At 41.3% G+C, this 22,274-nt stretch overlaps 1 protein-coding gene across 1 annotated transcript in view; it reads left to right on the top strand.

The window, feature by feature from the left end:
• Positions 1-22,274, top strand: part of REPS2 (RALBP1 associated Eps domain containing 2) — a 215,759-nt gene that overhangs the window by 68,941 nt on the left and 124,544 nt on the right. The window contains exons 3-5 of the mRNA XM_033201417.1: positions 4,495-4,643; positions 7,387-7,510; positions 11,824-11,921. Of these exons, the coding sequence (XP_033057308.1) occupies positions 4,495-4,643; positions 7,387-7,510; positions 11,824-11,921 (371 nt within the window). The remainder of the gene's footprint in view (positions 1-4,494; positions 4,644-7,386; positions 7,511-11,823; positions 11,922-22,274) is intronic.

Below are 22,274 nucleotides of genomic sequence, written 5' to 3'. Positions count from 1 at the left end.
CCACCATACAGAATACTCTTTACATAATTAAAAAGAAATCAATTAGTTGCTTACATTTAACATTATAATAAGAATAAAATACAGATTTCTGGCCACAATGGCTCACATTCTGATGTAGCAACTATCAACTAGAGCTGTGCTGTTTCAGTATGGTAGCCAGTAGCTGCATGTGGCTGTTGAGCACATAAAATGTGACAAGTATGAATTGAGGTATGCAAGGAGGGTAAAATATACATGGAGTTTGAAGGCTTAATATGAAAAAATAATGTAAAATATTTCATTAATAGTTTTTAATGTTGATTGCATGTTGAAATGATAATACTGGGTTAAAATAGATTATTAAAATTTTGCCATTAAAAATGTTTTGACATAGAAATTTTTTAATTGTGATAAAATACAAATAAAATTTCCCATCCTAACTATTTTAAATGTATAATTCAGTAATATGTAAATATAATCACATTGTTGTGTAACTAGTTTCTAGAACCTTTTCACCTCACCTTACAAAATGGAAACTCTGTATTCATTAATATTCATTGAACACCTTCCCATTTTCTTTTTTCTACCAGTTCCTGGCAACTGACCCCCCTTTTTTTTTTTTTGTGAGTGCAGTAACGCGATCATGGCTTACTGCTACCTCCGCCTCCCAGGCTCAAGAGATTCTCGTGCCTCAGCCTCCCGAGTAGCTGGGATTACAGGCGCATGCACCACTACACTAGCTAATTTTTGTATTTTTAGTAGAGATGGGGTTTTGTCATGTTGGCCAGGCTGGTCTTGAACTCCTGGCCTCAAGTGATCCGCCCACCTCAGCCTCCCAAAGTGCTGGGATTACAAGCATGAACCACTGCACCTGGCCTGCCCATCTACTTTCTGCTTCCACGAGTTTGACTACTCTTGATGCCTCATATAAGTGAAACCACACAGTACCTGTCTTTTCGTGACCAGCTTATTTCACTTCCTTTTTTTAAAAAAATGTGGCTCATTCTTTTTTGGCAGATAATGTTGAAACACTGTGAACAACTGCTGCCATTTTGATGGAACATGAGTTCTCTTCCCAGTACCCTCCACTCCGTATCGTCTAGCTAAAGAGGCTTAATGTCACTTGCCATTTATTATTGCGTTTATGCTGTTTACATTTTTTCTAATGGATTGAGGAAATTGAGGTATTTCTTTTTTTCTTTTCTTTTTTGAGTGACAGGATCACCCAGGCTGGAGTGCAGTGACATGATGCAGCCTTGAACTCTTGGACTCAAGGGATCTTCCTGCCTCAGGCTCCTGAGTAGCTGGGACTACAGGCATATGCCACCATGCCCAGCTGATTTTTTAATTTTTTTTTTTAACAGATGGGGTCTTACTGTGTTGTCCAGGCTGGTCTCTAACTGCTAGGGTCAAGTGATCCTCCCACCTCGGTCTCCCAAAGTGCTGGGATTACAGGCATGAGCCACCACTCCCAGCCTAAAGTATTCCTAATATATCTGTATCTCTATCAAATATGGGAAAACAAAGGATTTTTCTGTTTTGTAGAGGGTCAAGTGTTTAAAAAGGAGCAGGCATAGTTTTCTTTATGGAAGGGAAAAATAGTCATTTATATTTAATATACAAAGCATTTCTATGTTCAAAGAATGTAACCTAAGATACCATTATGAAACAAATTGTCATCTTGGATGGCCACTCTCATTGTCTCTTCAGACCCTCTGAACATTTAGTTTGAACTCTTACTTTGTTTGCTGTGTGTTAATTCAATTCAGTTTGGGAGACAAGATTCTAACCAATGACTATAAATAGATCTTCTTCTTGACAGAATCATTGTATAGCAGATACTTTATTGATTTTTTTTCAGTGTTTCACTATCAAATTTTGTGACTAGGAAGAACACTCAGCTGAGTATGGTGACTCATGGTTGTAATCCCAGCACTTTAGGAGGCCAAGGCGGGGGAGGATTGCTTGAGCTCAGGAATTTGAGACCTGTCTGGGCAATATAGCAAGACCCCATCTCTATGAAAAAATAAAAAAAGAAATTAGTCGGCATGGTGGCAAGCACCTGTAGTCCCAGCTACTCGGGAGGCTGAGGCAGGAGGATCAGTTGAGTCTGGGAGTTCAAGGCTGCAATGAACTATGTTAGTGCCACTGCACTTTAGTCTGAGAGACAGACTTTGTCTCAAAAAAACAAAAACCAAAAAAAAAATTCAGACTGAAAATTTACAAACTGCTTTTACCTTTCACTTCTTAAAAGCTTGTATCAGTTTAAGGAAAATGGCACCTTCATGAAAGTTTTCCGTGATAAGAATATTATTATGTATGGTTACAATTCTGTTAAGTGAGAGTTGCTTAGAACCACATGACCAAAGAAAGTATGAGATAAATTCAGCTGTATTTTGTCTTTTGCTGTTTGGTGGCTGTCTGGCGTAGAGAGGTGGTTTTCTAGGCACATAGTTCTAAATAAGTGCCATAGACAGGGTGGAAGAATGTGTGAAGTGGACAGTATCCTAGACGATATCTGAGAGCCCTACTTAAGTCCTATTAATTGATATTCATAATTCAGTTAGTGTATTCCATTGCTCCTTGGAGGTATCTGTTGAATGCCAGTAAGACACTGGTCAGGGAGCTTATAAATACTGAGCATTTATTCTTTTCTCCCTCAAGAAGTACTTGGAAGTAGAGTCATCCTCTTATGGGCAGATCAGGCTGCAAATTATTTTATGTGATCTTGTTTCATCTTTTTAGATCCTTTTTCCAGACCGAGCTGGAGCACATACCTGAGACCTAAACCATAGGATTAGCTTATATTTGATTTACTAAGAATCTAGAGTTTCTTTTCTCTTGCTTTTGAAGCCCATTCCTGCTTTGAGTGCCGGAGAGCTGCCTGAGGTTGGGAATCATTAAGATTGGTTACTCTATTTATGTCTCTTGGGCTCTTGGCTGATTGATCACACAGGGATTTGTCATATTGCCTGTTTCTTTTTTTCTTTTTTTTCTGGGACAGAATTTTGCTGTTGTTGCCCAGGCTGGAGTGTAGTGGCATGATCTTGGCTCACTGCAACCTCTACCTCCTGGGTTTAAGCAATTCTCCTGCCTCAGCCTCCCAAGTAGCTGGGATTACAGGCGCCTGCCGCCATGCCTGGCTAATTTTTGGTATTTTTAGTAGAGACTGGGTTTTACCAGGTTGGCCAGGTTAGTTTCGAACTCCTGACCTCAGGAGATCCACCCACCTTCGCCTCCCGAAGTGCTGGGATTATAGGCGTGAGTGAGCCTATACTGTGCCCGGCCACCTGCTTCTTTGAATCAAATGTGGACATAGCAACTAAAAATAAACATCATGTGGATGTTAGAGAACCAGGGGCCTTCTTTGCCTGGGGAGCTCTAGGATACTTGCTTGCTGTTGCTAAGATGTTTTCTGGCCTTAGCACAGCATCAATCATTGAAAGTACAGCTGTGTTTTTGGAATAGAGTGATGATGGAAGTGCAAAGGCACACTGATGAGTATTATCCTGAACAATGGATACAGATGCAAATCATTATGCATAATCCATAGTGTCCCCATTTTTGTAGGGTTTTGTGCTACGTGATTGTGTGTGATTTGATGTGCTGAGAACTAGAAGTGTGCCAAAGTATCATTTCCGCTTTCAGAATAGTTTTGTTAGAATTTTGAAAGATAAGTAAATATACCAGACCGTTGCATTTCAACTCTTTGTAGCATTTTGAATGGCTAATGGTTTTGACAGTAGAATGTGGCTGAATGATAGATTGATTGCTCTGACTTGATATTGTGGCTGAATGATAGATTGATTGCTCTGTCTTGATATTGTTTTCCTTATTCCATTATGAAAAGACAACCAGAGATTGGATGTGAAAATTCCTTAAAAAATTACATAGGGTGAGAAACTGTTCTACCCACTACGTTTGCCCTAGAAACAAGAGACTTTTCTGTAGAGCACTGGTTAAGAACCAGCTTGCCTGCATTCAAACGTTGGCTCTGCCACAGATGAGTTGTGTGACCTTGGGGACATGACTTAGCTCCTTTATGACTGTTTCCACTTTTGTAATGGTGGGGGTGGCAATGATAGTTTCATCGCACAGAGTTGTTGCGAGGATTAAGTGAGTTAATATTTGGAAATCTTTCATACTGTGCCTGGCATATTTAAGCACTATGTGAATTTTACCTGCCACCATTTGTCACTTATTATTGTATTATATAATGTCATATCCTTTTTCTTGGTTGTTGAAGGATGAAATGGGAGATCAGTCCCAAATCTGAATTTATTCTGCGATTTGGCAACATTGAAAACTGTTAAACCAGAATACTTTGGTTAAACCATAGCATTTTAAAAATCATGACATTATTATAGGGGTACTCATTGTTTCTAAATCTAAATTTATATTTAGTGCTCTGGAATTTTTCCTCAAAAATGATTCATCTTTTGGCCATCGAGTTCCCCTTTTTTGCAGTTTTTAAATAAAGTCTGACTGGAGCTTCTCTGATTTCTGGTCCTAAAGAATTGCCTCTGCCTCGCTTTATGATGTCAAAGAATGATGGTGAGATACGATTTGGGAACCCAGCTGAGCTGCATGGAACTAAGGTTCAGATTCCATATTTAACTACAGAAAAAAATTCCTTCAAAAGAATGGACGATGAGGATAAACAGGTAAACATTTTAATCAGACATGTTCATTTGATTCTGACCATGAAACCGCATGTAACAGGGCCTCGTATCTACTGTTCAGCTTCCAGCAAATCTCACCATCTGGAACCCAATTACAGACTTGGAAATGAGCCAGTAAAGTTTTCTCTTAGCAAAAGGAGAGACTGACACATATGAATCACCACTAGCCACTTAAGAGCCCTTTAGAGCCTCCTTTAAAGTAGAATTGTGTCTAAAATAAGGCTACCAATTTAATACATTTATTGATTTCACTAGGTCAGTGGTTTTCTAAATGGATTCTTGGAAATGTAACTTCCAGGAGTTTTTAATGGGTTCTCTTCTACAAAAAGAAGTCTGTGGAAAAGATTTCTCCTATTATAATAAATGTGTTTGGAGAATGCTGCTTCATATTCCCTTGTTGAGGGAAGAACTAAATCCTCAGTCTTGGAAATTTGTAGTGCACGTTAGCACGGTAAAGGTCCTGAGAAGTTCTGCAGTGAAGAGACCTGGAAATCTGTGTTTACTAAACTTTTTTCACCAGGAAATTCTTTCTTGGGGAACATATTTGGAATACTATCTTGGGAAATGCTGCCATTACGCATTTAGCAGGTTTGGAACCAGAATAGGGAGGATAGGCTTTTAAAATTAGACTACTAATTGCAATAGTCAGATGATGATTGGTGGAGACAACAGTATAAAATCTCAGAAGAGTCGGCCTATCCAGAAGAAGTAGTCTACACATTAGTGTACCTGCAGGCATCAAGCTACAGCTCATACTTCCAGCAAAGATACTGAATCATGCAGAGAAGTCAAATTATATTCAACATAGTGTCTTCTATAGGTAAATAAATTTATTATATCATAGGAACACTTGAGGCTGGGCACGGTGTCTCACGCCTGTAATCCCAGCACTTGAGAGGCCAAGGTGGGTTTATCACAAGAGGTCAGGAGTTCAAGACCAGCCTGGCCAACGTGGCGAAACCCTGTCTCTATTAAAAATACAAAAATTAGCCGGGCGTGGTGGCATGCGCCTGTTGCAGGAGAATGGCTTGAATCCGGGAGGCGGAGGTTGCAGTGAGCCGAGATCACATTGCTGCACTCTCTAGCCTGGGCCACAGAGCAAGACTGTGTCTAAAAAAAAAAAAAAAAGGAAGACTAGAATGAAAATGAAAATGTTTTTAAAATGCAATGAATATTAAACGATTATGTTGGAAAACTAACTTCTGTGACTTAACCTGTGATGTTGTATAGATAAGGTGTTGCTACAGAAGTTTTATATGGATAGTTAGGGGAAGTGTAGCATATCCTGTTAAACAATTCCATGTACTGTCACTTTCATAATTCTGGCACATTTTAAACCAGTTCTTCAGGGATATATTTAAAAAGGAGGAGGTATAGGAATTTCAGTCAATATTCTTTGGCATATTTTCCCACAGCATTTGGAGAGGAATGAGGGTCCACTGTCCCACGGTGGTTGATGGCCTGGGAAATTTCCAGGCCCAGTCCCTGACTTTGTGAATGAGAATATATCCTTTCACTTCAGGCTGAGTTATGCATGCCCCACCCAGTCTATGGTGTGAGCTCGTGCTTTAGAGCAAACATGTTGCTTTTTCTTGAAGAAGAGTATTTGATCAGTATTTCAGATTACATGTTTTTCTTTAGACTAAGGGAGCCTATATATATAGTCTGTGTGTTGGTAAAAAGCATTGTTTTGGCTGGGTGCAGTGGCTCACGCCTGTAATCCCAGCACTTTGGGAGGCCGAAGCAGGGGATTGCTTGAGCCCAGGAATTCAAGACCAGCTTGGACAACATAGCAAGATCTCATTTCTTTAAAAAAAAAAAAAAAAAAAAATTAGCTGTGCATGGTGGTGCATGCCTGTAGTCTCAGCTACTGGGGAGGCTGAAGTGGGAGGATTGCTTGAGCCCAGGAAGTCAAGGCTGCAGTGAGCTATGATCACGCCACTGTGCCGCAGGCTGGGTGACAGAGCAAGACCCTGTCTCAAAAAGCACTGTTTTCTTGTTACTTGAATACTCCAAAGTTACCAGTCTACTAATAAAGTTTTTTTTTTTTTTTAAAAAAAGAGGAAACCCAGCAGCAGATAAAGTTGCTTACTTTGCCTAGGGTTCTACATCAGGTTCATATTTGAATTGAGATTCAAATTGTAGCTTGTTAAGATTTCATCTTAGTGTTTGGGAGTAAGCTGGTTGGAATGGTTTACCTATAATGAATTGTTTTGCAGTCTCTCACTGTTTAAAAAAAAAAGCTAGCATTTTACTTTGACATAGTAAGCTCCAAGAATATTAAGTATGAATCATTTAGAAATATATATTTTAATATTCACATTTGCTGGAAGACTTGTATAAATCCAGGAAATAATTTATTAATGAACGAAAATGAAATCTAGCCACAGAGAGATCACAGTTGGGAGTAGGTATGAGTGTTATTTCGTGTGATCAGTGTCTTTCATTTTCCAAAGGAAAATATTATTGGAATAACCAAAAGTGTTTCAGGCTGCTTTTAGTAATTTAGGTAACTCAGCACTGATGAGATTTTATTCTCTGGGAGACTTTTTGAATCCTCAGACACTGCTGTTTAACCATGCTGCATTTTTGAGAAAACATTTCCCCCCATTTGTTAAACCAGCTGGGTCACCAGCAGTAGAGTTGCGTTATGCTTCCTGACTGCAGCTCAGAACGCCAGGCTTGAGTGATCACCTCTGAACTCTGATCTGGTTCTTTGAAGCAGGAAACACAGTCTCCCACGATGTCACCCCTCGCCTCCCCTCCTTCTTCCCCGCCTCATTACCAGAGGGTGCCCTTGAGCCATGGCTACAGCAAACTGCGGAGCAGCGCAGAACAGATGCATCCAGGTAAGAGGCGACCTGGGGGCCAGCTGTCCCAGGCAGTGTCTTAGAGGCTCCTTAATTTACCGGTCAGTGATGCTTCAAGCTGCTTAATTTCCTGATTTAATTACCCCTGTCTTTGGAAACATGGCTCAATTTAATTTTATATTCTCAAGCAAGGTTTTTTTAAAAAATAGATTTAAACATATTTGAGTAATGTTTCATCTCCTGTCCTAGAAATTAGTTCATCTTTAGACTTTTAAACAACTAGATGATTTAATCTTTCATACACAGATTTTATTGAATAGAACATACCATGTTAAGGGCTTGTATTTTTTTGGAAATGTTATTCCTTTCTGCAAACACACCGAAGATATTTATATAGTAACTGCTTTAATGAAATTTCTTAAGAAATATAACCGCAAAAGCAAAAGAGTTGATCCAGCCTTTGAAGACTGAGCACATAAATGAAAATATATAGGTCCTGTGCTTTGGAATAAGGATAAAGGAAATGCTAGGGGTAGCATTTTGCTGAGGGGTATGTAGCATGCACAGTTGTGGAGTTGCCTCCTTGCTCACATTTATGCTCTGCTGGCCTCGTTAGGTAGTAAAAAAACGTTAGTTCTGAGGATGACTTGCAGAGTTGGCTGCTCAGATTGCAGTACCTAAAGCTCTGGAAATTCACTGCAGCATCTTGTCCTCCTGGGGTTCAGACTCCTAGTTTAAGATATGACCAATTTAAAGATATTCTAGAATTGGATATCTGAAACTGCCCCCCCCCCATTTTATTTTGTGGGCGGTGGCCCCAAATGACCCAGTTTCTGCAGGTTTTTTACTGCATTAAAAATAGTGGTGACTTTTAGAGGGACACGGAAATAAAACTGCGTGCTAGGCTGAATAAAGAGAGGCTGTAATCTTGCATAGAGAAGCAGGCGTGACATAGTGGCAATAGCTTTTGATTGGAAGCAGAAGGTTTATGGGTTTCTATGACTAGCTGTAGGACTTTGGGCAGGCCATTGAACATCTCTGAACCATGATTACCTTTTCTCTCTTATAATGGAGTAACAGTATTCTAGAGGGGTATTAGAGGATCAAGTGAGAATGTGAGTAAAGTCCTGTGCATGTGCAAGATGATGTTGATAATGGATGGTAACAAAAAAATCACTGTCCTGTAGCTTGAATATCGCAGTGGGGTTAGAAGCTAAATGGAATTGAGAATTCTTCATTTTCCTCTTATAGTTTCCCCTGTCTGATTTCCCTATTTTCAGGAGTGGTTTTTTTTTTTTTTTTTTTTTTCTATTTCTAATCTTATTTGGGTTTGGAAGTTAGTTTTTAATTCACAGGTCAAACTGTTTTTGTTCTACTGAGTCAGCCTGTCAGCAGTTCTGCTTTGGTATCGTTATAAAACGTTTCTGTACCTCCTACTTAATGTCCCATTCCCTCCTAATCCATACAAATTGGGCTTCCATTCGCCCAGTGGTAATGAAGCAGCTTGCTTCTCTCCATCTTTCTTGACTCTCAGCAGCCTGTGCCAAAGCTGTCCATGCCTTCATTTCTTTTCATACTTTTTAAAAAGTGAGGTAAAGTATACATATGATAAAATGTACACATTTTACTTGTTTATTTTGAGACAGGGTCTCACTTTGTCACTCAGGCTGGAGTGCACTGGTGCGATCACGGCACACTGTAGCCTTGATCTCCTAGGTTTGGATGATCCTCCCTCCTCAGCCTCCTGAGTTGTTGGGATTACAGACATGTGCCACCACACCGGGCTAATTTTCTTTTTGTATTTTTTGTAGAGATAATGTTTCGCCATGTTGCCCAGGCTGGTCTCGAACCCCTGGACTCAAGCGATCTGCTCTCTTGTCCTCCCAAAGTACTGGGATTACAGGTGTGAGCCACAGTGCCTGGCCATGCACATGTTTTAAATCTTCAACTTGAGTTTTAGCAAATGGATAGGCCCATGTAGCTACCACTTCGATCAATAATTGAACATATCCATTATGCCAGAGATGACCCTCTCCAGTCACTCTCTGCCCCCTAATGCAGTCACTGTTCTGATTTTCATCACTATCATTAGTTTTGCTTCTTCCAGAACTTCATACGAATGAAAACACACAGAATGACTGACTGTACTCATAAATGTTTGCCATCTTTCCTTCAGCGTAATGGTTGAAATTTATCTGTATTGCTGTATCAGTAGTTCATTCCTTTTTATTATTTAGTAGTGGGATCTATTGTGTGAATGCATCACAGTTCGATGATCTATTCTCCTGTTGCTGGACATTTGAGTTGTTTCCAGTGTTTGGCTATTATGAATAAGGATACTATGAACATTCGTGTATGAGTCCTTCTGTGACATATGCTGTCATTTCCCTGGCTCCTAGGAATAGAGTTGCTCAGTTTTAGGGTAGTTGTATGTGAAACTGCCAAAGAGTTCTGGTTTGACACTGAACTTCAGAGTGATGAAATCTTTAGGTTTTTTTTTTTTTTTTTTCACACCTCTCCTTGGAGAAAGATGGTACTTCCAGTTCTTATTAAACCTCTTGTAAGGGGATCAAAGAATTATTTGTTTTGCATTGTATTGCATGCTTGGGGTTTCATTTGGGAAGAAAGAGAGTTGAGTAATAGCTACTTTTTAACCTCCTGAATTCAGATCCAATTGAGGAAGGAGCCAGAAGTCAGACAATTGACGGCCTGAATATCAGCTTTATTACTGATATAGCTGATCAGAGCACATGTCTTAGATTTGTGACCAGATGGGCTTTAGACACTCACCTTTCCAGTCACAGGCAGGCTTGGCCATCCCAGGTTTCCCACACAGTAGGAAGAGAAAATCTGCCTCTCCAAAAATGGCCCCCATGCAGCTGAGTCTTCATCCAAGCCCTACTGGTGAGACAGTTCTGTCTCTTCCAAGAGAAGGCTCTTGTAGGTGAGGGATGGAAGCCAAGGGCCAGATGGTGGCTTGTTCCCCCATGTGTCTCCCCTGGAAGTAGAAGTAGAAGCTCTTATGGGAAGCAGAGGCACGTGGGATTCACTTCCTAAGGAAAGCTCATGACCACTATCACCCCAACCATGCCACAGTTCACTGTGTTTCAAACCTTTTGGCAGAGCGCAATTGGTATTAGTGGTTTAATTCAGTGCTCCATCAACACGGAATGATTTTAAAAGTCCTACTTCTCAGAAGACAATGGCAGCCTACCTGCTGAGACTTACTTTTTAAGATTTGGATTGTGTGCTCTCTATGTTTGTTTATTTTGCAGTTTTTATATTTGCATTCATTCTTAGCAGGTTCTGAAAATCTACTTAATGGGTTGCCAGGCAATTGTTTTGCTATTTTAATGTGTGTTAATACATTGTAACGTTTGTGTTCCAGTTACTAGGAAGAAATACAAAAAGCAGATGTGAGCCCAAGAGTGATGTATCATTCTTGATGTGCTATTGTTGTACCTTCTTTATTTTAAAAAGAGCAAACTATGTTAACATGAGGTCATAACAGGCTGCTCTGCTCTCTACCTAATTTTATTTGTGAGTAAGCTACAGAAATAAAACATTTTACTTATTTATATATTTTCAAAAACTTGAACTATTAACCTATAGAGATGAGAAATAATTTCAACTTGGGTGATCATTTCTGCTTTCTGTTGGAGCTGCATACTACCTGGTTATGTTTAACTGTCTCCCTGCCATATTGGTAAGGTCATTAAGTCTTCTGGAAATAAAAGGAGGGAAAACATGCATTCGTTTTTGTGGCTTAAAAAGTTATTTTAAAGGCAGCAAAATTGTTTTTTTAAAGTTTGGTTATTGAATAGTAGAATAATAAATATAAAATATATTCATTTTTGTAGTTTTCTCTACATGATTTTACATTCTGTTTGATTTATTTTTCAAAAATAATGTTGATTCTTAGTGTTCAAAATGCACATTAGTTTTCTTCTTGGAGAAGTAGATGATCAATGGAAGACATTTACATAGGGGGATATGTAGAATTTACCTCATATTTAGAATTTGAACACTTACAACACTTTTCTAGCTATTGTTGCTTTCTATCCCAATTGAAGTTCTCACTGTTCCACCTTCACAATTTATTCCTAATCTTAACCCAATGTAAGTATTTTTCTGCTTATCATGAATTGGTTGAATGTCTTTAGATTGTTTAGTGAAATTGTGCCAAAGAGAATCAGGGGTTGTCAGTCCTAGATGGCCCTATGAGTATATACTCATGATTCTGTTACCAGTTCTTTCTTGAAAAGCAGAGGCTGTATCAGTTTGAATGTGAAGTCGTAATTTTTGGATGGAATCTTTGCATACCATGCTGACTTTCCTTTCTGCTGTTTCAGCTCCTTATGAAGCTAGGCAGCCGCTTGTCCAGCCAGAGGGATCCTCATCAGGGGGCCCAGGAACCAAGCCCCTTCGGCATCAGGCTTCCCTTATCCGGGTAAGTGATGATGCAGGGTTATGCCAATGGGACAGTAGAGTCAAGCTTTGGACTTCAGAGACATGGCTTTTTGATGGACCTTTTTTTTTCACTGAAAGGAAGATATGAAACTGCTCCTTCATGCAAATATTGCATGTCTTGTTTGGTTGCTTGTATAAATTCCTAATTCTTTTCTACTGTGTATGTTTCTATGCCTTCTCAGTGTCTCTAGAATAAATTAGGCTGCTTCTTGATCTTTAGTATATCTAAAATGTCCCTCTGCCTTTACCTGTCTAGTCATTAGCCACTGCCTTCAGGAGAGCTTCACCTTTTCTAAAGCAGCCCGTCTTGTCTCTGCCTTATTTTTTATTATTACTCATTTAATGCATGGTTAACTGTTTTCCATTTGTTTTGTGCCTCTAATTACATGGTAAACTTTTGGAAGGCAGAGGTAGTTCTGTATTCTCTCTCAGTGCCTAGACCAAGAGAACAGTTATTGTGCAAGTGGCAGCAGCTACTGTTTCCTTATGTAATAAATACAAAAGAAATATTATGGCAAAAGCTTCTGGCTATACCACAGCTTAGACAATTTCAGCTTCCCTTTCTGCAGTGTTTTCCTTTGGATAAAGAGCTCTTATTTTGTTCTCTGTCTGCAGCTGTTGCCTTGTGTAGTGTCTCTGGGTCCTGTGCTGGGAAGTTATATTCTCAAAGAAGGGTGTCTGTGTGTGTGTGTGTGTGTGTGTGTGTGTGTGTACATGCACGCGGGTGTGCAGGTTTACTATTTGACACTAAAGACAAGAGGAAGTGGGGTGGTTTGTATAACATTTCAGTCATCTAACTCGGGAAGAAGCAACATTTTTGCACAGGCACTTCTACTCAGAATAGAAGGGTGGTGTCAGACACTCCCATACAGATGTGGGCTGCTAGTTTGGAACAGAATAAACCGAGTCTTAAGAAGATCCAGGAGTCCATGGAATGTCTCCTGGGGATGGGGCACTGTGCTAGACAGGCGCAGAGCTTGATCTTCTAAGGTGGGGCTCTGTGTACAAGTCATTTCTTAAAGATAATAATTTAGCCATAGGCTATTTTTTATATGTAATGCTTCCCACAACCATAAGATCTAGTTACTGCTGCTTCTAATAGTGCAAGTGAGTTGACTGTGGTTGAGAGAGGTCGAATAGCTGGTCCAAGGTTTCATTCATAACTAGTCAGTGGCAGAGCCAGAATTTGAATCCAGGCCTGTCCAATGTCAAAACCTGCTCCTTTCATTACTTTGGCCTACATTAGAGTCCCATATTACAAGAAGGCTAGGTTCTAGAGTTGGTACATAAAGAAACATTGGGTGTAGTAAAAAACTACTCCTGAAAAATCCCTTATTGGTACCACATTGGAGAACCAATATGCCATTTGCTCCCAGGGCCAGTACAGCTCAGTTTTATCCCCAATTTGGAAAAGACACTTGTTTCTTCAGCTGAGCTCCAGATGTAGTAGTTGGCTGTGTTTAGAGATCCTGTGGTACAAAAATATGTGCCTTTAAACACGAGAATCACACCCACTGTGGAGTGAGGTTTACGTTAGAAAAGGTATCAGTAGGACTGGGATTTATCCCTAAGCTCTCCAAAATGTGGCTGTGCAGGTTCCTACAGAGTGTGTCCTGGGTCTACAGAGGCCAGATCCTGAATGGTTAGGATGATAGTCAAACTACCAGTGCATACTGAGCTTTACAGCAGTGTGACTGGGCTAACTAAACCCTTTCTACCTAGCCCCCTGGATGGCATGGGCATGGATGCTCATTTGAATTGGCACCCTGTGGCTTCTCTTCTAGTCTCCACGTTCCCTTTTCTGCTGACAAACAGACTTTGGGAGCCCTTCACTCAACTGGTATTTAGTGAACACCTATTAAGTGCCAGGCACTGTGTTGAGAATACAGAAATGATGCATAACACTAACAGTTTCTGCCCTCATGGAGCTACTGGAGAGATGGTCATTAACCAAACCACCACCAAGTAAATATATAATTATGATATGGGTTATCAGTAGGAATTACACTATACTTTGAGGATGAAAATGGGCGTGGGGTATGACCTAGCCTTGAGGGGCAGGGGCTGATCAAAGAAGGCTTCTGGTGGGGGGGCAACATTTGAGTTATGAGAAGGGTACATAGGTGTTACCCAGGTGATGGGGTGGGAGTGCGGGAGCAGGTGAGAAGATGGAGGGAACCACATATACAAAGACATTTCCTATGGGTTTGGCATTTTATGGACATTATCTCTTTCAGCGCCCACAGCTAGCTTATGAAGTAATTAGTGTTGTTATCCCATTTTTCAGATGACAAAACCTGAGATTTAGAGACCTTATTTGATTTGCCCACGTTCACAGCTAGGAAGTGGCAGGGCTGGAGTTCAAACACGACACGATTCCTCAGTCCCTGGCTCAGGAACCAGATGGATGGTCGTGTCACCTGTTGAGTTAGGAAGCCCTAGATGAAACGCTGGCACTGGGGAAAGATCACAAGTTCAGTGTTTGATGTCAGGAACTGAGGTTTTGAGACAGTCCAGAGAAGTTGTTGAAGAACTGGTAGATTACATGGGTCTGGAGCTTGGGAGCGAGCTTAGGCTGGACATAGGTATTTGGCAGCAATTGGCTATCAGAAGGTCTCATGGTATAGTGCAGAAAAAACCAGGCAGGTGCTCGCCCAAGTCCAACAAAACTCTGTGTGACCTTGGGCAAGTTACTTCTCTTTTCTGTAATACAAATGACTTTGAATGGATTTAACAGCCCATTTTAACAATCAGCAACAGACCGATTCTCTTAATGTGTCTGTGGTTTGCATGGCTGATGTGTTTTTCTTTCCTCTGTTCTTAGGTTTCCTTCTTATGCCTGTTAACTTGGTTTGGCTGGACTCCATGTTCCAGAAAGCAAAATGCCAACCTGAATTAGTCATGTAGATGAGGGGATTTGAAGTGAAGGTTCTTGGTGATAAGGGATTAGTGTTTACTGGGCATAGTGGTAGGCCTAGGCTGGGGTGACTAATTCCCCTCATGTTGCCACGTTAATGTGCCGATGGCAACCTTCTTTCTCTTCTAACTAGTTCTCTGGCCTTGTATCCCAGTTCTTCCTGCTGATTACAAGGGGGCATGTCCTTTGGGTCCTAGGGGAAGCCTTTAGGGACTCCCAGCCAGTGCTGTTGCAACCCATGGTGTTGGCATTTTAGAGGTGCTTATGCCAATCCAGTGCCTAAACATTGGCATGATTTGTCTTTTTGCTTACTATTTTTAGGAATTTCACTTTTGTTCGGGTGTTGGATTTTTTTCCCTTTGAAATTTCAGACAGTAAGCATATCCTATGTTGGTGGATGGTTGATAGTGCTTTGTAAAGAAATTATAAGACTTATTTTCTGCTTCGTCTGTTATCACATGTTTAGAGGCTGTTTTGTGGTTTGTTTTTCACAAATTACCCTCAACATCTAGATAGTGTAGTCGTTTTTAATTTTGCTGGCAAAAGATTTAGAATTGCACCCTTTACTCCTTCTGTTCTCGACTGCCTCTGTTTCTGCAAGGGTTGTGAGAAACTTATGTTAAGCCCTTGTCTTTATTGTTTCCTTGGCAGCTGTGGACACTGACCACCTTCTCGATATGCTCTCATCATTTGGTGTCCATTATGCCTGCTCTCCTGGTTTTCCTCCTGCTTCTATTGCTGCCCCTGCCTCATTTTTTTCAATCCTCCTTCCTCTGCCCTCTGCTTGTTATGCTGGAGAACCCTGGGCCCACTTCTCACTCTACTTACTCTTTAGCTCTGTGGATGCTGTTGACCACATAGCACCATCTGCCAGACATCTTCACTCTAATGTTCCTGTCACTTTCAGCTGACATGTCTTTCTCATAAAATCAGCTTTCACCCTTCCACTCCTAGCTCTACCCACCCATCAGCACAGGCCAGAATGCTGGTCATTGTCTTTGACTTCTCTCTTTCCTTATGCCTGCTCAGTCCCCAAGTCCTGACCATACCACTTTTCAAATAGCTTGTGTCTGTCCATCCCTCTGTGCTTCTTTGTTCAGGTCATTATCCTTTTCACTGACTGTATTGTATCATCCTCTCTCTCTTCTTACTTCCACTTTTGCCTTCTCCCAATTCATTATTCTCGTTGCACACATAAACAATCTTAAAAACACAAATCTGATCATCTTGCTGACTTGATTGAAGCCTGTCCCTCTCTGCTCATGGCTCTTAACATGTCATCCATGTTGCTCTCTGGCCCTCACCTACCTCTTCAGCCACAGCAGCTCACTGCCACTCTCTCTCCACTCTCTGGCCATTTCCAGGATGGTCAGTGTTCTCTGCGTGGGAGCCTTACTCTTCACCCTCACTTTTGCCTTCTTTGTTTTTTCGTTTGTCTCAATTCATCTATGCTTTTTTCTCCATTGAGAACGTGAAACGTAAGTGTTTTCTGATATTTTCTTGTATATGTGATGTTTCCTTTTTTTTCATTCTTAAAAAGAAAAAGGTCCATTGCTCGTCAGCTCATTTATGTGTGAAACTCAGCCAGAGGGATGGGTGTCTGATCATTATTGGTTTCCCATCTCAGAGCCAACCAGGGTTGCCTGTTTCTTTTGTATCATTCTAGGAACATTTTACGCATGTACATGCAAATATAGGTATTCATATATATTAATATGTGTGTGTGTGTGCATGCACTGTCTGTCTATCTATCTATCTATCTATCTATCTATCTAATCTGTATTTTTTGAGACGGAGTCTTGCTCTGTTGCCCAGGCTGGGGTGCAGTGGCGCAATCTCGCTCACTGCAAGCTCTGCCTCCCAGGTTCATGCCATTCTCCTGCCTCAGCCTCCCGAGTAACTGGGACTACAGGCGCCTGCCACCACCCCCAGCTAATTTTTTTGTATTTTTAGTAGAGACGGGGTTTCACCATGTTAGCCAGGATGGTCTGGATCTCCTGACCTCGTGATCCACTCGCCTCGGCCTCCCAAAGTGCTGGGATTACAGGCGTGAGCCACCACGCCCGGCTACATATATATATATTTTTTAGACGAAGTTTTGTTCTTGTTGCCCAGGCTGGAGTGCAATGGCACCATCTCAGCTCACTGCAACCTCCACCTCCCGGGTTCAAGTGATTCTCCTGCCTCAGCCTCCCAAGTAGCTGGGATTACAGGCATTCTCCACCACTCCCAGCTAATTTTGTGTTTTAGTAGAGACGGGGTTTCTCCATGTTGGTCAGGCTGGTCTGGAACTCCTGACCTCAGGTGATCTGCCCGCCTCAGCCTCCCAAAGTGGTGCAATATATTTTTACCTGACTTTAGGGAGACAGGTTTGGCAAATGAAATATCCTTCCAGCTAGATTGCACTAGAAAAAATTATCTTTTATTTAAAACCAAAACACACTCACTCTTCAAACCCTCAGGATACTGTTGTGATATTTTCTTTGCTTTTTGGAGGGATGAAAAGTAACAGTTTTCTAGAACATATTCTCGACACTCACTACTCTTCTTCAGAGATGAAAAAACGACCAATAGAGTTTAGAGACCTCTGTTACTCTGCCATTCCTCAGGGGGCTTATCTATATTTTTGGTATAAGTTTTCTAATGATCAGGTAGGGGAGGGGATGTTAGGCATTGTTAGCCAGCACCATATTCATCTCAAAGTGCATAACTTGAAACATGTTTATTTAACTTAGTTATCTCCTTTCCTCCCTCACTTTCTCTTCATCTCAGTTTCTTGCTGTACCTCCTCCCCTAGATATAACTGCAGGTATTTATGGCTAGAAGCAGGTGATCTCCACTCCTTGGGTCCTCTTGGAACCCAAGAGAAAAGGCAAGTATGTGAAAGATGATTAAAGAAATGAATATTCCTGAGGCTCTGTTGGAGTGGTGTTGGCCTGAGTCAGAAGATAATTGATAGTCACCACAAATAAATTGTTCATTCTGAGAGCTTTAATGAAAACAGCAGGAAATAGTCTTTTGGAGAGGCTGACATCGCACCGAGAGATCTTCTTGTGGCATGAAAGATATTTTACGGGTAGACTGAACCAGGATGCAAGGAGGATAAGGAGAGCGGAGGAGTGAGAATGACTGATGGGTTGGGATGGGCTTGAATGAGATGGGTTAGAGTCGAGTCATGAGAGTTGGTCATCTGAGTTTGGAAGAAGAATGAAGCAGGTAAACAGGCGGGGCATACTGGGTACGGTCTTGGCCACTCTGGTTGTCTAACCTAATACTCAGTCCAGGGAATTGACCCATGAAGCAGGTCAGGACCACCCGGGTTCTTTTGGGGTTCAAGAATTATTTACCAAGGCATTACTTGGTAAGTAAGTGTTCATATGAATGTGTGTGAGCTCTCAAACAAACTTGTTCTTCAGAGCAATTACACATTTTAAAAATTTGTCAAACATTCAACAGATACAAAAGAGCACAGTGAAAAGTATCCCCACCATTTCCCCCCTCAGCCACTCATCCCAGGGGCAACTGATATGGACCCATTTATTTTGTATAGTTCTATACAAAGCATTTATATAATATTGTATATGAATATGTTATTTATATACAAGTGAAAATAGGTATTATACATATTATAATTATGTAATATATGCAAAACACAGTTATACTTTTTTACACATATGGTGGCACACTATACGTCTAACATGCATTTAGCACTAACAATAAGCTTTATTAACGTTCTATAGCAGCACATAAAGTACTTCCTCATCTTTTTGTTTTTTACAAATGCATAGTATTTCCTTGCCTGCTCTTGCGTAATCCTTTAGCCACCCCTTTTGATTGACATCTCGTACTTGCAATCACTGCATTGTTTGCAGATATATGGGGGACCAATTCCTAGAAATTGAAATATTGGGTGAAAATGCCTATATATTTGTAATTTTTGATAACGACTTTCAAATTGGAAGTATAGCAGCTTGTGTACTTGCCAACAATATATGAAAACGTCTATTTTCTCGTACCTTTGTGAACACAATGTGCTAACAAATTTATGGGTCTTTGCCAATGTGATAGGTGAAAAATGATAGCTCACTGTAGTTTAATTAGCATATCTCTTTATTAGTGAAGTGAAATATCTTAAGTTTATGAGTCGCTTGTATTTCCTTTTCTGTGAACTATTGATTCATATCCAGTGCCCCTTTTTCTTTTGAGTATTGGTTTGTCATTCTTAATGGCATGAAACCAGAAACTGATCTGTCTTTTCCTTTGGATCAGAGATATACTGGAGTGTGTGTGGAAGATTGCTCCCTGACTGGTGAGAGGAGATGCTGGCACCTGAGGCTCTTGAAGGAGTTATGGACCCCAGCTGCTTCCTAGTTCTGGAGAACCCCAGGCCTGCCTGCAATGGGGATTTCTTGTTTATAAGGTCATGACAATAAAGTTGAATTACTTAGTTTATGGGTAGAGATTAGGGCTAAAAAAAGTCCTCTGTTGTTAGAGATGGTAAATGTCAACACTGTGTGTATGTGTTGACCTCTCAGCATTGCTTAGACAGCTAAATTCTGTTCCTTTCACTGAAATGGGAGGGAGGAGGAGATAGAGGTAGAGATATAGATAGAGGGAGAGAGTGTGAGTGTGTGTTAGGAAGAGTGAGTTTGATGCATTTTCTAGGTATGTATGTGCCTTATTCTTGAGATCTTCTTTCACCAAATTCATTCCCCATTTTATTTGAGACCCCAGCTGGACTTTTACACCATCTCCTAAGGGGTCAAAGGTTAACATGTCCTCCAGGTGTCCTACTTCACTGAGTCTCCTGTAGAACCCACATATACCTGAATGGACACTATTGCCACGAGGAGGTCCTATTTTTTCATAGCCTCCAGTCGCCTGCTTACTTATTTTCTTCACCTGCTTGTAGTTCTCTTCTGATTTTCTAGCCCTTAACTTTTGAGGAAGGAACCATTTAATCTTAACTGATACTGAAGTTTATTTTCTCAGTGCAGATCTTTTCTACTTGTTTCTTTTTTCCTTTTCTATTTATTTATTTATTTATTTACTGAGATGGGGTCTTGCTCTGTCACCCAGGCTGCAGTGCAGTGGTGCGATCTCGGCTGACTACAACTTCTGCCTCCCAGGTTCAAGCAATTCTTCTGCCTCAGCTTCCCGAGTAGCTGGGACTACAGGCATGCGCCACTGCACCCAGCTATTTTTTTGTATATATTTCTTTTAGTAGAGACGGGGTTTCACCGTGTTGGCCAGGGTGGTCTTGAACTCCTGATCTCAGGTGATTCACCCACCTCAGCCTCCCAAAGTACTAGGATTACAGGCATGAGCCACCATGCCTGGCCTCTACCTGTTTCTTAGTGTATTCCTCAGGTGCTCACTGTGTACCCACACTTCTTGACAATAAAAGAGATGTGTAGTCAATTTAGCCTCCCAGATGTAGCTGAAAACACTGGGTTGAACCCCTGATTCCAGGCAGTACTTTGTAAATCTGGAAAGGATAGTAGCTTATTCCCCAGGACCTTTTGGTCTCAGTTATATGCCAGGCTATGGATATGGAAGACTTCTTTACAACTGGCACCATTTTAGCCCCTGGGCCCATCAGTCTTTCCCTTGATCTCAGGCGAGCAGGGGGTGTCATGCTCCCAGTTGCCTATCCCAACAATAATCACTACTGACTGAGATGCTTCTTTGGTCCCAGTGCTGTGCTGGCCCTTTTCAGTCCTCCCAACAATCTCACAAGGTAGGTATTACATCTTCCATTTGTCCATTTGGAAATACTTAAGTGGCTTCCATGAGTCAGCCACCATGCCAGGGGAACATTGAGAACTACACATACAGCCTCTTGCTCTCTAGGTGCTTGCAGTCAAAAAGGGGAGGTAGATTTGAATCAAACGATCCCACCTATGCATGTGGAATTAAAAACTGACAATTGCCCTAAAGGCCTTGAAGCATGGTACCACGTAGCAAAGGAATCCAGCCTATAGCTAGAAAGTGAGATAAGGCTCCTTTAACAAAGTATCTGTTGAACTGAGCTGTGAAGGATGAATAGGAGTTAACCAGGCAAAGGAAGGATGGTACTGGGAGGTGAGGAGATGAGTGGAGCATTTTCTGTAGAGGTAAGCCTGGACAAAGGGCACACCTTGATCAAGGTTCTTAATTATGGACACCAGAATCTCCTTTGGCTAGTTGAAGCAAATAGTGGTTTTTAATAAGGGATTTGGACAGCCTGCTAACTCTTTGGAAGGGCTGAAGATACAGACCCTATTCTGAGTTTGCAAGAACAATCTCCAAAACCTCACAGCAGAGCTGGGCTGTGAGAGAGCTTTGCCTCTGCCACAATCAGAAAGCAACAGCATTGGGAACTGCTGCCCTAGTGTCAGCTCCAACCAGATCCACACTACACACAACCTTGGCAGCCAAACGAAAGCTTTGTTCCCTGCCTATAACTTGGGTCTGCATCAGTCTTCTGTGGGTGTATTTGTTGAGTGGAACCTAAGTCCTATCTGGAATTGTAGCAGCAAAGGTGTTTCAACAGTGGAGTTTCTAGCTAGCCAGCTTGTGCAGTGCTGGGACTTACGCTGAGGGGTGGAATGGACGTTGAGTGACCCAGTCTCTACCATATTTCTCGTGGAGAGCAGATACGTTTGAAGAACTGAAAGAAGGCAACTATGGCTAGAGCCTGGAGTGGGAGGGAGATGAGGTCGGAGAGGGAGGCAGGGCCCTGTGTGCTATGTGACTGCCTTGCAGGTGGGAGCTGATGGCTCAGAAGTTAATTTACTGGTTAAAATGTGACCATGCCAGATTGGAACCCAAGTCTATCTGCCTCTGGAACCTGTACTCTTTTTGTACCTCCAGTCAGTAGCCTCATTCTCCAAAGCATTCTCGAATTCTGTCCGAGTTGTGGATGCGTCTGTTTCCCATCTGAACTCAGGCTGCCTTGAGTGTGAAGGGGAGAACGTAGTGAAGAGACAGGCAGCCTTGGCCTGACCAGCAAAGACGAGGGTGGGAACGTCATTGCTTCGTTAATGGAAGTCTGCAGCCTTGTCAGAGTCTCCTCTTACTGCTGATTTCTCATTTTTCTTGGCTTTCTCCTCTAAGCAGAGCACAAAATCCTGATACAGTGAAGGAAAAATGCCCTTCTGGAACAGCAGATCTTGGCCCCTGAGGGAAGAATTGGAGGCAGTGGTTACTAATGAGCATTTCTTATGTTAATCAAAATACGGTTAGTGCCCCATACTGCAATCACAGTAAAATGATTAAATACCTGGAATGTATGGCTATCTCTAGGATTCTTCTGTGATGATGTGCCAGATGCTTACTTGCAAAAATTATGTGAGAAATAAAATGGTGCTCTGTCAGTATGATTTAATAGTTCGCCAGCCAAAATCTAAACTAGATGATGGGGAGGAGGGTGTA

This window comes from Trachypithecus francoisi, unplaced genomic scaffold (assembly GCF_009764315.1).
Source record: "Trachypithecus francoisi isolate TF-2019V2 unplaced genomic scaffold, Tfra_2.0 Lachesis_group6, whole genome shotgun sequence".
Lineage (NCBI taxonomy): Eukaryota > Metazoa > Chordata > Mammalia > Primates > Cercopithecidae > Trachypithecus > Trachypithecus francoisi.
This window is presented reverse-complemented; position numbering and strand designations above follow the sequence as displayed.